Source organism: Lactuca serriola, chromosome 8 (assembly GCF_051521515.1).
Source record: "Lactuca serriola cultivar US96UC23 chromosome 8, Lser_US96UC23_V15, whole genome shotgun sequence".
Lineage (NCBI taxonomy): Eukaryota > Viridiplantae > Streptophyta > Magnoliopsida > Asterales > Asteraceae > Lactuca > Lactuca serriola.
The window spans coordinates 7,644,483-7,656,265 of record NC_136415.1 but is presented as its reverse complement, the minus strand read 5'-3'; the positions used below and the strand labels follow the sequence as shown (position 1 = coordinate 7,656,265).

The following is an 11,783-nucleotide window of genomic DNA, read 5'->3' as shown; positions in this document are numbered from 1 at the left end:
ATAAAATATAAATGTAGCAATTTTTTTTGTAAAACCTGCAAAATGAGATTAGACAGCATAACAAATAACACAATCTAACCACATAACCAGCAACTAGGTTCCTAATCGTGAGATTAGATTGTAACCATAATGGGATGATGGTTAAAAAAAAACTAAAACATTAAATATTCATAACTGAACAACCAAAAATCAAACCCCAAAAATATTGGAGGATCAAGACTCGTCTTTTAACAATCTAAATAAGTTCCAATATCTTGTAAAGCTGTTGGTGGAGTAAAAAGTAAATAGTTTTGGAACAGAACTGAAGTTAGCCCTGATTTAGGAATAAATCATGATCCATACAAATCTTTTCAACAGATTATATTCTATTCTGTTCTGTTCTGTTCTATACCATGAATGTAAAACCTTTTTGCACAAAAAGACCTCACAGATAGTCAGCCCATGTCATGAACAAAATGTGAGTCATTATCATTATCCTCCATACAAAATCAAACTACTACCCAAAAAAAAAAAAACATACCTCCACTGTAGCTATATCTTCTTCTCTTCACCATTTCCAATCTTGCCCTTCACACCATCTTTCTCAATGGTGTCTTGAATAAGGTCAGAAGGCGTAGCAGCCGGATCCAGCTCAAGGCAACCTTTTGGACAATTTTGCCCTTCTGTCCCATTCAAGACATATTTCGGGACTTGATGTGAGAATCGAAACATTTCTTCTTTTGGAATCACTGTCACTTCACTTTCGTCTGTAACAGGATGAAAAACAGTTCTGAATCCAGCATGCTTCAAAAGACGGCTGACCGGAACACCTTTTTCTTCATTGTAATCTTCTAGAACCTCCACCATGTCATACTTATGTATCACATCATCTGGAACATTCTCGTCCCAATCAGGCGACCAGTTTCTGTACAGGGCCCACACTTGGTTCTTCCTAGGTAAAATCAAAACACTCCCACGTTGGGATTTTGTCCAGTCAACCTTCTGGGAGAATGAATTTAGGGTTTTGTATAGTTCATGTCTCCCGATTCTAAACTCCCCACAAACCTTCCGGAAACCCGAACCCAACCAATCTAGGGTTCCGAATTCGGCTGTGGTTTTTGAATTTAGCCAGCTGATTTTCATCTTCAGTGGTTTTCTTGAAAGAACTTTGTGAACCAAAGCATAGAATCTTGGCATTCCATCATCATCATCATAAGCAGCCCACACTTGGTTATCTTCAAATGAATTTTCGGTGCGTTCAAGGTCAAAATCATGGAAGTCGGGATCCGGAACATTCATTGCAAGTTCTTCTTCTTCTTCTTCTTCTTCTTCTCCATTTTCTTGTTCAGAAACTTGTTTGCTATTTTGATTTTGATTTTGAGATGATGGGTTGTTGTTGTTGTTGTTTTTGTTTAAGTTTTCTTTCGATTTCTCCTCGGATTCCCATTGGATTAGCTTTTTTTTAATCTCTGTTTGGGCTTTTTTCATTAACATGTTTCGGCTTTCTAAAGGAGTCAACTCCCTAGTTCTATTTAACCTAGTATTTAAATTAGCTGTCTCAAAACCGGTCATTTTTACCCCTGTTGTTGACATCTGAAACGGGATCTTAACACCAGAGCCTTGACTATCATCATCTGCTTTTCTCTTTTTTGAAGGCCAATTAGCATAGAATTCTTCACGTTCTCTTTTCAACCTGTCAGCAACTACTTGCTGAATAACACTTGCTGCTTTTGTTGCAACCGAGGGGTCTGCAGGCACATTTGGTTTTGTGAAAGGGCCTCCCTGGACTTTTGTGGTTTTTACATGGTTGGTTGGGTTCTGATGGTGGTGAGCAGATGAAGAAGATGGTTTTGGGAGGTTGACAGGTGGCGGCATTTCCTTGGCTAGAAATGGCTCGTGACAATTGGGACACAAAAGGGTATGATTGAGATATAGTTTTAGATACTCGTAATGCATCTTGCATCGATGGCAAATTGTCCAGAAAGTATCGGTACGAAGCGGAGGTGGCGGTGGAGGTGGGCGGGAAGGTGGTGGAGGAGCTGGCGGCCTAGTGGCAGTGGTTGTAGTCCGGTTGTTTGGCTTTGAAGGTGGTTGCTTTGTGTGGGCCCCATTGGCACCAGGAGCTGAAGGAGGTGGAACTGGAACTGAAACTTTCTGTTGGAATGCTCTCATACTTCTCCTTTGGTTATAGGATGATCTTTTAGTTTTGTCAGATAACAAACTCCATGCTTCTGAAAGAAGTTTAAAAGCACCATCTGCACCTACTGATTTGTTTTTATCAGGGTGTAACAAAAGAGCCAACTTTCTGTAATGTTTTCTGATTGTTTCTTCATCATCATTAGGGTTTGCACCGAGTATTCCATACCAATCAACTTCTCCACTTATCTTGTTTTCTGAGGCGATATACACATCAAGAGTGGTCAACATCTGAGAGATGCCATCAAGACTAGGATACAGGTTTTGGGCTTTTAAGATGAACTTCTTAGCACCAGGAAAATCTTTATCAGATAATTTCTTTTCAGCGATTGTTTTTGCCCTAATTGCTTCATCTTTATTGCATTCCATGAGTTTTGATGGTGACTCTCAATGCTTCCTTGTCAGTTTCTCTTCCTATAGATAATTCAGAACAGAGTGAAAGAGAAAGCACGGGTATTCAAGGATAGAAATCAAGGTCTTTCCCTTTGTGATAGAAATGGTGGAAGAATCAAGTCAAGATACCTGAAATGACAGAATAGACATGTTGATTAAAAGATATCATGTCATGTTGTAGTATAATCGTAAATGACTTTCTTTTTCTAGAGGGTATTAAGATGGAATGGGTATCTTTTCTATTAGGTATGTGAGATTCAAATTATGCCAAAAGTAAGCAGTTACATTGCAACTCTATGAAACATATGCATTAAAATTACATTACTCTAATTCAACCTTAATAATGTAATCACTAACCACTAACATGCTTCTACCCATCTTCGTGCACAAAGACAAGATACACATACCAATTTATGATATGAGAATCATAAGATGATTAGGTTATCTAAAGATTTCAAACGATACGGCATAATTACATCAATCAACATTACTGAAATTTGAATTACTGAGACATCCAAATCTAAAGCCTAAACCAACACCACTTGTGTTGCTAGTTGCTATATGTATCTCACTACCTCATTCATTTATAATAATTGAAGTGCTGCAGTAAAACATCAGGTGCACAAATTAATGAATGATCAGAGTCAATTATGGGATAGACATTTTATAACAATTCAGGTTCAAATTTTCGACCGAGACGGAAGAAAAAAAAAACATCATGGATTATTACGTAACTACAAAGATAGTCGCAAAAGCAACTAATAATCAGACCTAAAATCCGAAACTTATAAAGTCGCTTATGAAATTAAACAGGTGTCACAGCGACAACAAACATGAGATTCAAATTAAAAACGCTGAACGCAAATCTGAAAAACTTAAGTAATCGTGACAATTGGCAATGAAGTCGAAATTGAAGCAAATCAACACTAAAATCCCAAAACAGAGTAAACGAAAGTCAAACCCTAGATTCGAATTACGTGAAATGCAAGTGAAATTGAAAGAAACGAGAGTAATTTACCAATTGATGTTCGAAGGAATTTGAATCCGCATAGGATTTGATTATTGTTTGACCTTTGCAATTTCCCACCAAATTGTTGTGTAAGGGAGAGGAAAAGACCGAAGAGAAAGTTTGGTAAAAACCCCTCGGAGAATGGCTGAAGAACAATCAGCCCTCAATATGCCACTACAATAAGAAATATCTCTTAAAAAATTAGGAATTTACACTAATATAAACGATGGGTAGACTCAGATGGGCTCGATCTAGTTTTTTTTTTTTCTTTGGAGTGAACCCTAACACAGTTAACTTAACCAGGGTTAACTTTTTACCATGGTTGAGTAGAGTTGTTATGCCACTAAAATTTTATACAATGCACCTTTAGGCTAATTACTATACTACCCTTTTATATACATCAATAAGTGATGTTTCTCATTTTGAATGTAAATGTCCTAGAATATAAATTACACCATTAGTCTTTACGTTTTTAGTATACATGATTAATCATTTTTTCAGTCATACATAACTAGCACTCTTAATTATTTCCCGTTTCTCTCGTGAACTCGGTTACGTTTCTCTCATGAACTCGGTTACGCCATCCATACCATAGAAGGGCATTATGGTAAATCGAAGAACGAAACACCCGAAAAGATGGTACTTGATCATATTCAATGTGTTTGTACACTTATGGCTATGTGTATGTTCTAAAATAGTCCATTCCAATTCCAAAGCAATTGACCATGAATTCTACCATTTTTTTTGTTTGTTTTACAGACGAATGTATCGAGCACAAATTCTAGCATTTTTTCCATATGTATAGCACAATGATATAGACTCATTTAAATTTTTGACAATAAAAGTCCATTAGATGCAACAGTGGAACTCAAGTTAACATGCCATACATTGATACATGGAGCTAACAAAGTCTATTTAGAGCTCTGATTTTTTATTTAACATATAAGAATTAAGAAACACCGTTTTTAAGTTTGCAAGATTCATTCCATGTAGCAAATAAAAAGATTCTTGAATAATTAATTAATGTCGCATTATTGTTCATAAAAAAAACATACGAGATAAAAAAAGACACAATTTACACCGGGTAGGTAGGTAGGTGGGTAAGACAAGCGTTCAACAGACAGACAGATAAACAAACAAACAGAAAGACAGTCTTTTTGGGGTTCACTTAAGATGATAAACACATGTATCAACAGCTACGAACAAGAACAATATGCACGCACAAACGCACCCTTGGAGCTTCAGACTCTAGTTCAGTCATCATCATACAACACCAACCAAATCAAATCATTCAGCCATCTATTGGTCCAGTCTTGGTTTCATTCTCATTCTCATTTTGGGTTTGGGTTTGGGTTTGGGTTTGGATTTGGATTTCAGTTTGGGTTTGGGTATCATCGGTTTGGATTTGAGGTTCTATTGTAGGTGGTGGAGATTGATGATGATAAAGCCTGACTACAATACAAGTGATATTATCAGCACTTCCTCGGCTAAAAGCAGTTTCTATCAACTTTCTAGCAGCTAACTCAGGCTCTTCTTCTGACAATGCTAGTGTCACAGCATCCTGGAAAATAAATAACAGACCAGAAAAATGTATGAGAAATATTCATTTGTTTATATAATATTAATATTAATATTGGAAAATCAATGAGATCTATACCTCATTTGGTACAACATCCCAGAGACCATCACTCGCAAGAACAAGCAATTCAAATTCCTCATCCAGTTCTTGTTCCTGATCAAAAAAAAAAAACAAACCAACAATCAGTAAAAATCAAGAGAATATGTTTATGCAAAGGTCATGATTTTCAACAGTAAGGAAGTTCTAACAGCATACAATTGACATATCATTATCCATGAATGCATCATCACCAGAAAAGGAAATTATGTTCTGACCTAATGAGCACGTTCGAGTTGAACTTGAAGTATATTATTTTATACAAAAGAAAACCCTAAAAATTATGCGATAATTACCTGGATTTCGGGTTCTGCAACAACAAATTGCTTCAGCATACGGTTTCCAAAAGCACGTGACATTGCTAAAACACCTCCAACCCTCCAAGTACCTGAAAAAAGAAAAACATTAAACCAGAACATATACCGAAAAATGTCACTTAAGTAAAAAAAAAATAATAATAATAATAATAACAAAATTACCATTACCTGCCCACATCACAACTCCACCAGCATTTTCAATTCTCTTCCTCTCATCGCTTCTATTTGGTTTGTGATCCTCAGAAAGAGGAATAGCTATCAATTGAGTAATAATACAAATTATGAATCCGCTTAAAGAGGAATATTTATAAGTTATAAGAAAGAAATAGAAAAAGGCAATTTTTCTAAAAATTACCTTTTCCTGCCTTTGATATGACAGTTCGAGAATCTCCAACATTAGCAACATACAAATGATTGCCTACTAAAACTGCTGTTGAAGCAGTAGAACCATCATCACGAAACGTATCTTTTCCAGATTCCAAGAAGTCTGAGTCAGTCTGCTGATAAGTCTCACCTGTTAATTCATTCATTCATTCAAGTTTATAAATTTCTCTTCTTTTTCATTTTTATATATAATATAAGTCATTGGCATAGGAACTCACTTATGGCCACTTTGGTGTTTGTCAAAAATTCTGGATGATTCATCAGATTCTTGAAAAGATTTTCCTTTAAATATTCGGCTGCACGTGAACCACCATGACCTACACAAAGCTAACCATCTTCAAGTAAGAAGTAGAACAGACATGTCTGAAAAGTCTAAAAGATAACATCAATGTATGTGTGCACAACACATGCATGCTATAGTTTTATGGAAGCACTGAAAGCCCAAAAAGTAAACTTTTCTTTCTCAAGGAAGCCAGAATCATCTTCATTTAATCCCAAGCTAATTCAGTAGGACCACAATTGGCCCTACCTAAAGTAGCAACCTGCTTAATAAGTAATAAACCACTTGATCAACGTATCCATCTTCAGGCATTAGTCAAAACATATTAATTAATAATAAAAAGTTTTTCCCAAAAAAAAGAGTATATCGTAAAGATTGCTGAGAAAGAATATAACCATCAAATATCCCGAATAGACAGACAGTCTGCCCATTAATCTTGCAAGTCTTGACATCAAAGAAGTCCTCCATGCTAGCTCTTTTACCTCTGAAGCTTGAATAGCCACATCCCAATTTTCCATCTTCACTGTCAATACAAGACACAATAAAGACATGTCAGCAAAGAGAATAAACAGCAACATAGCAAGTGTTCTTCAAAAGGACAATCACCTCTTCCATCCTCCACTTGCACAGCCACCATTATCATCCTTCTCTGGTGAACTTTTGTTAGTAGTTGGACCCTGGTTTCCCGTTGCACTGGTATCCACCATCATTCTTCTACCAGATGGAAATATTCGATCAGACAAAAAGGTTGCTGTAGAAACAGTCTTCAGACCTTTTCTGAAATTTGGAAACTGCAACAACCCCTCTGCGACTTTCTGAATATTCACACCTTGCACAATTACTGTCCTGAGATAGCTGCTGCATACCATTTAAGAGTCCACAAGCTGGTTTGTCCTTATCATCCAAAATTTAACCTTAAAAAACAAAAGAGAAAGGACCCAAAACATCACAAATCCATCATATTCCTTGTGACAAGAAAAACTTTTGTGTGCATCAATAAGTTCGCGAAAAGTTTCCAACCACTTTATAACGTAATCCGTTACCATACATGGTAATGCAATACTGCAGTACCATGCATGGTAATTTCCTACAAATAGAGATGATTTCACCTTCCAAATGATTCCGTAGTAATAAAATCAACTTTTTATGTATGGAAACTTCTTGTGAGTTGCTATCATACATACAATTTCTTAAACAACAATGTCACACTCAAGCCAATTACCTATACTGAATTTGCTAAATATGTAATTTGCAAACGCCAACCCCCAAACATTAAGAGCATTCAGGATAAAGAAGCTACAAGTTGAGTTAAAAATGAATTATAATTGCATTCCAGAACCTATATCCTTGAATACATGATAAAGTTTCAACTGTGTCCAATTTATTTAGGATATCAAGCCTCATGTGTAAGATGGACTTGATTTGATCAGCTAAAACTGGAAATGACACAAGTTTTTCACATTTACCCAAATAGTAAATAGGGATTAACTTGCAGTTATAATCTTAAAGAGCAATCATTGCTACATCCTTTGAGGCTTTGACAATCAATCTTCTTTTTTTCAAATTAACATGCTTAATAGCTTAAACCGGAATCGGGACAAACTTGCCGCATGTGATAATAATAGATAATTGAAAAGTAACGAAATAAACATAATCTGAAAAATCGAGCTATATCCTCAAAAAGTACGAATCTTACTAAAATCGAGTCAAATGTAACACATTTCGTTAACTGAATCCACAAACTGAATCGTAAACCCTTGAATCTAAGCAACAATAATCAAGTAATCTAAATCTGCAAATCTTACTTTTCAGAGTGATTTGCTTCAGAAACTGCAAAGGAACAACAGATCTAGCAACATGTTATATGAATTATCGAAGAAGAAAAGGCAGGATCGGAATCTGAGATGCAGATGCGAGATCAGAAAGAAGGACAAAAGAAAAGTATAGTGAGGAATTGTTGTATTTAAGAAAAACTGAAAAGAGAATCTGAAACCCTAGAAATCGAAAAGAAAAAAAAAAAGATTGAATCCAAAGAATATGTGATTGGAATCAATGAATAGGGGATGCGAAAGAAAGAGGGCGTTTTTGGGTGTTTTATTTTATGGGTAGTGGTGTAGCTGCAGTGGCAGTGAGCTCTGTCACCGAATAGGTCTGCCATGTGGCACGCTGACGCGTCCACTACGAACAGGGTGACCATCGGGTCCGTAGCTTCTACTACAGTTGTTTTAGTTTTTAAACGGAGTATTTAATAAAAAAGAAAACACAAATACCTATAATTTTTAAATTGGATAATGATTTAAAAAAATAATTTATTTTTCAATTTGTATATATTCATTTACTTAATTTTTTTCATATTTCCTCATTAAACTTGATCGACCGTTCAAAAAAATCTTTATGACCTACAATAATAGGTTTAACCAGTTTCCAACGTATTTGACAATTCCGCTAATGCTCCGGTCATCTTCTTCAGCAAGACTCTGGCGTTCATGATTTTTTCGACGATGCTCCGGTCTGTTGTTGTTCTTGTCTGTGTGTTTATGTATTCATTTGATTTAAAAAACAAAAGTTCATGTGTATATATATTTATCTGCAAAAGCATATAAATTCATGGATCTGGATTTGTTTATCCAAGCAATCCTCCATCACCACCTGCTACAACATGTTCATCAAATATCATATTAACACAAACCAACGAGAGAAAATATCATATCCAAGCCACCATTTTCTCCCTTTTAAATCCTATGCAGTTATAGTGGTTCAAAATCAAATATCGGTCAAGGGCCGATATTTGATATATAGGTTATCGCGGTGGGATATCGATATTTTTATATTACGTAGCGCCTTTGTAACCTTGTGTTCTATTGAATGGATACAAGGTCATTGAGTAAAACATATAGTAAATTAGAAAATGTTAGAAGCAAATGTTTGTCAATCCAAAAAAAAACCCCACCATATATCTATATTTTAACAATAAATGAAGTGATTTAATTAAAACTTTAGTTATAAACGCTATTTCACTGCTATCCCACCGATATTTGCCAAATATCAGTCAAATAACGGTCAAATATCGGTCAATATTGCCGCTATTTGCGGTACCGCTATTTAGTATCGCAATTTTTCCAGCTACCGATAACCACTATCCCACTGATATCCCATCGCTATTGACTGCACAATTTAAATCATTTTTCATTTGCATCTTTTTTTAGAGTAAATTACACGAATCGTCTCTGGCCCAAGTGTCAAATTGCACGTTCAGTCCCTATTTTTTAAAATTAACTCGGACCGTCCCTAATGTATTTAAATACTACCCGCTCAGTCCCTATTGTCGTTAGGCGTTAGTTTTCTCCGTTTGGGTGCCCCACGTGCCTTGCATGCAGGGGTATTTTCGTCATTTCATGTTGTGTGCCCATATTAGAGTCATTGCCCCTCCCCTGCGTTCATTTATCTTCGTCGGTCTTCTTCCCCCTTTCGTTCTTCGATTACCCTTCTCCAACCAACAAAAATAGCAATTAGATGCAATTGTGGAGCTGAAGCTATGATTCGTACCTCATGAAGCAAGAACAACCCTGGGAAACGTCATTATGCTTGTTCTAACCCGGTTAATTTTGATTTCTTGATAAATCTAACATAATCTCCTAAAGGGTTCCGCACTAGGGGTTCCATGTTTGGTTCTTTCACATATTCAACTTCAATAGGGGATTTCATTATAGGGGTGATACATGTGCAACATCAATGTGACTAAGGGATTCCATGTTAGGTTCCATTGTAGGGGTTTTCATGCTTGGTTCTAAAACAGGGGGTTCAACTGTGGTAGTGTCAATTCATTCGAGACACAACCTTCTAGAACAAGAAGGGGGTTCAACAATCTCTTCAATCTTGAGTTTTGAAGGGTTATGAGACATAGCATATGTATGCAAGTTGGTACGCCAAAATTATGTATACACTTCTATAAGCTTGTGTGAAGCAACGTAGGACCTTAAGTGGTTGACATCTTGGTCACTACCCAATACAAACAACCCAAAATCTAAATCCCCTAACGGTCGTTTAAAATGCATAACCTTACCTTCTTCAACGCATCCCAACTCCTCCATCAATCATCAATGTCGTGAACAAAGAACAAATCACTGTCGATCAAGTCCATAAATTTGTGTTATCCCTTAATGTATTTTCTCCCAGGAAATTTGGTAAACTCCCCTCCATAGTGCAAGAGTATACTAAAAACAGTTGGATTCCCAACTTCACAAGAAAAAACAGCAATATTTTCAAACCCAAGAGACAAAATGATCAAGAACAGAGCATAAAATGGTTGGCTTTCCTTACCGTAACTTGCTTCCAAATCGATTTCATCCATTTGTGGTCGTATTCGCCACCCACTCATCTTCACTCTTGACGGAAAACTAGGGTTTTTGTGAGACGAGAAAGGTTTTGATCGGGGATTGTGTAACGTTCGTGTTTATGGGCTAAAGCATTAATAATGATGTAATAGTCTAGGTCAACCTTTGTAACTCATTTTGAAGTAATAAAGAGGAATTATGTGCTTATGTGCTTAATTATTATGATTTAATTAATTAATAATAAAAATAAGTGTTGAAAATAAATATTAAATAAAGCCGATATCTTTTAAGAAAGTTGTAGTGGCCGAAACAAGGATTCCGAAGATATAAAGAATACCGAAATCCGAGTTATAACGAAGAAGTTATGACCTGTCGAAGTTTCGCGACAGAACCGGCACGGCACCGGAAAGCGTAAAAAGTGAATTTACAATAAAGTGATTTTTAGCCTTAGCAATCTAAACAAAATTCATAGTGTTCGTTAGACCTGACAATCCGTGTATGCGTGTCGTGTATTCGTGTCAGACACGAATTTACACGACACGAATTTGTTAAACACGAACATGACACGAATTATAAAATGTGTTTGGGATATCAAACACGAACACGACACGTAAAAAATTCGTGTGACACGTGACACAACACGAATAGACACGTTTTTTAGCCGTGTTACATGAAAACACGAATAGACACGTTTTTATTGGCTTTTTTTAAGCTAGGGTTATAAACTAATTATTGACTTTTAAAAATTAGTCCTTAATATATTATAAATATAAAATTTAACCCTAAAGTATATATGTGTATATACGTGTCAACACGAATTTGTATCATGTCTTATATGTGTCTAAACAGGTAAATTCGTGTTTGACACGTATAAGACACGAAACACGAATTTAAAATACGTGTCAGACACGAATAAACACGAATTTCTAAAACACATACACGGAAAACTCGTATCGTGTTCGTGTCGTGTATCAAATTTCCACTTCTAGTGTTCGTTAAACCAAGAGCGTGTATAAAAAGAACGCCCAAATCTGACTTCATATGAGGAAGTTATGATTTTTCTAAGTTTCAGCTTAGCAGCAGACAGCTAAAAACTCGAATTTTAGATCGAGTGATTTTTAGCCGACACAACCTAAACAAGAATCGAAGGTCTCGTCAATAGTAGTACAACGGTAAAAAAGACAGACGAAAACGGACGTCGGATGAAGAAGTTATG

At 36.0% G+C, this 11,783-nt stretch overlaps 2 protein-coding genes across 3 annotated transcripts; both read right to left on the bottom strand.

Annotated features, from left to right (window-relative positions):
* Positions 1-288: 288 nt before the first annotated feature.
* On the bottom strand, positions 289-3,779 carry LOC145066593 (DnaJ heat shock amino-terminal domain protein). The gene is made up of 2 exons (XM_079013888.1): positions 3,587-3,779; positions 289-2,697 (listed from the first exon to the last, which is right to left on the bottom strand). The coding sequence occupies exon 2, from the start codon at positions 2,542-2,544 to the stop codon at positions 532-534; it is 2,013 nt and encodes a 670-aa protein (XP_078870014.1). The 5' UTR covers positions 2,545-2,697; positions 3,587-3,779; the 3' UTR covers positions 289-531.
* A 788-nt stretch (positions 3,780-4,567) lies between these two features.
* Positions 4,568-8,175, bottom strand: LOC145066030 (putative protein phosphatase 2C 76). Of its 2 annotated transcripts, none has more exons than XM_079013180.1 (9): positions 8,039-8,175; positions 6,840-7,147; positions 6,629-6,756; positions 6,172-6,270; positions 5,925-6,083; positions 5,738-5,824; positions 5,549-5,640; positions 5,235-5,309; positions 4,568-5,138 (listed from the first exon to the last, which is right to left on the bottom strand). In XM_079013180.1, the coding sequence occupies exons 2-9, from the start codon at positions 7,100-7,102 to the stop codon at positions 4,869-4,871; spliced, it is 1,173 nt and encodes a 390-aa protein (XP_078869306.1). In that variant the 5' UTR covers positions 7,103-7,147; positions 8,039-8,175; the 3' UTR covers positions 4,568-4,868. The 2 variants fall into 2 exon arrangements, with proteins under 2 accessions (XP_078869306.1, XP_078869308.1); XM_079013182.1 differs by having other exon boundaries at positions 7,930-8,057.
* Between the last annotated feature and the right edge of the window lie 3,608 nt (positions 8,176-11,783).

Excerpts from the sequence above, each read along its gene's own strand:
- LOC145066030 (XM_079013180.1), bottom strand. The coding sequence starts at position 7,102 with ATGGTATGCAGCAGCTATCTCAGGACAGTAATTGTGCAAGGTGTGAAT. Across the intron at positions 5,641-5,737 it reads TGGAGTTGTGATGTGGGCAG|GTACTTGGAGGGTTGGAGGT; the intron begins GTAATGGTAATT and ends TTCTTTTTTCAG. Across the intron at positions 5,139-5,234 it reads GGGATGTTGTACCAAATGAG|GATGCTGTGACACTAGCATT; the intron begins GTATAGATCTCA and ends TTTATTTTCCAG.
- LOC145066593 (XM_079013888.1), bottom strand. The coding sequence starts at position 2,544 with ATGGAATGCAATAAAGATGAAGCAATTAGGGCAAAAACAATCGCTGAA.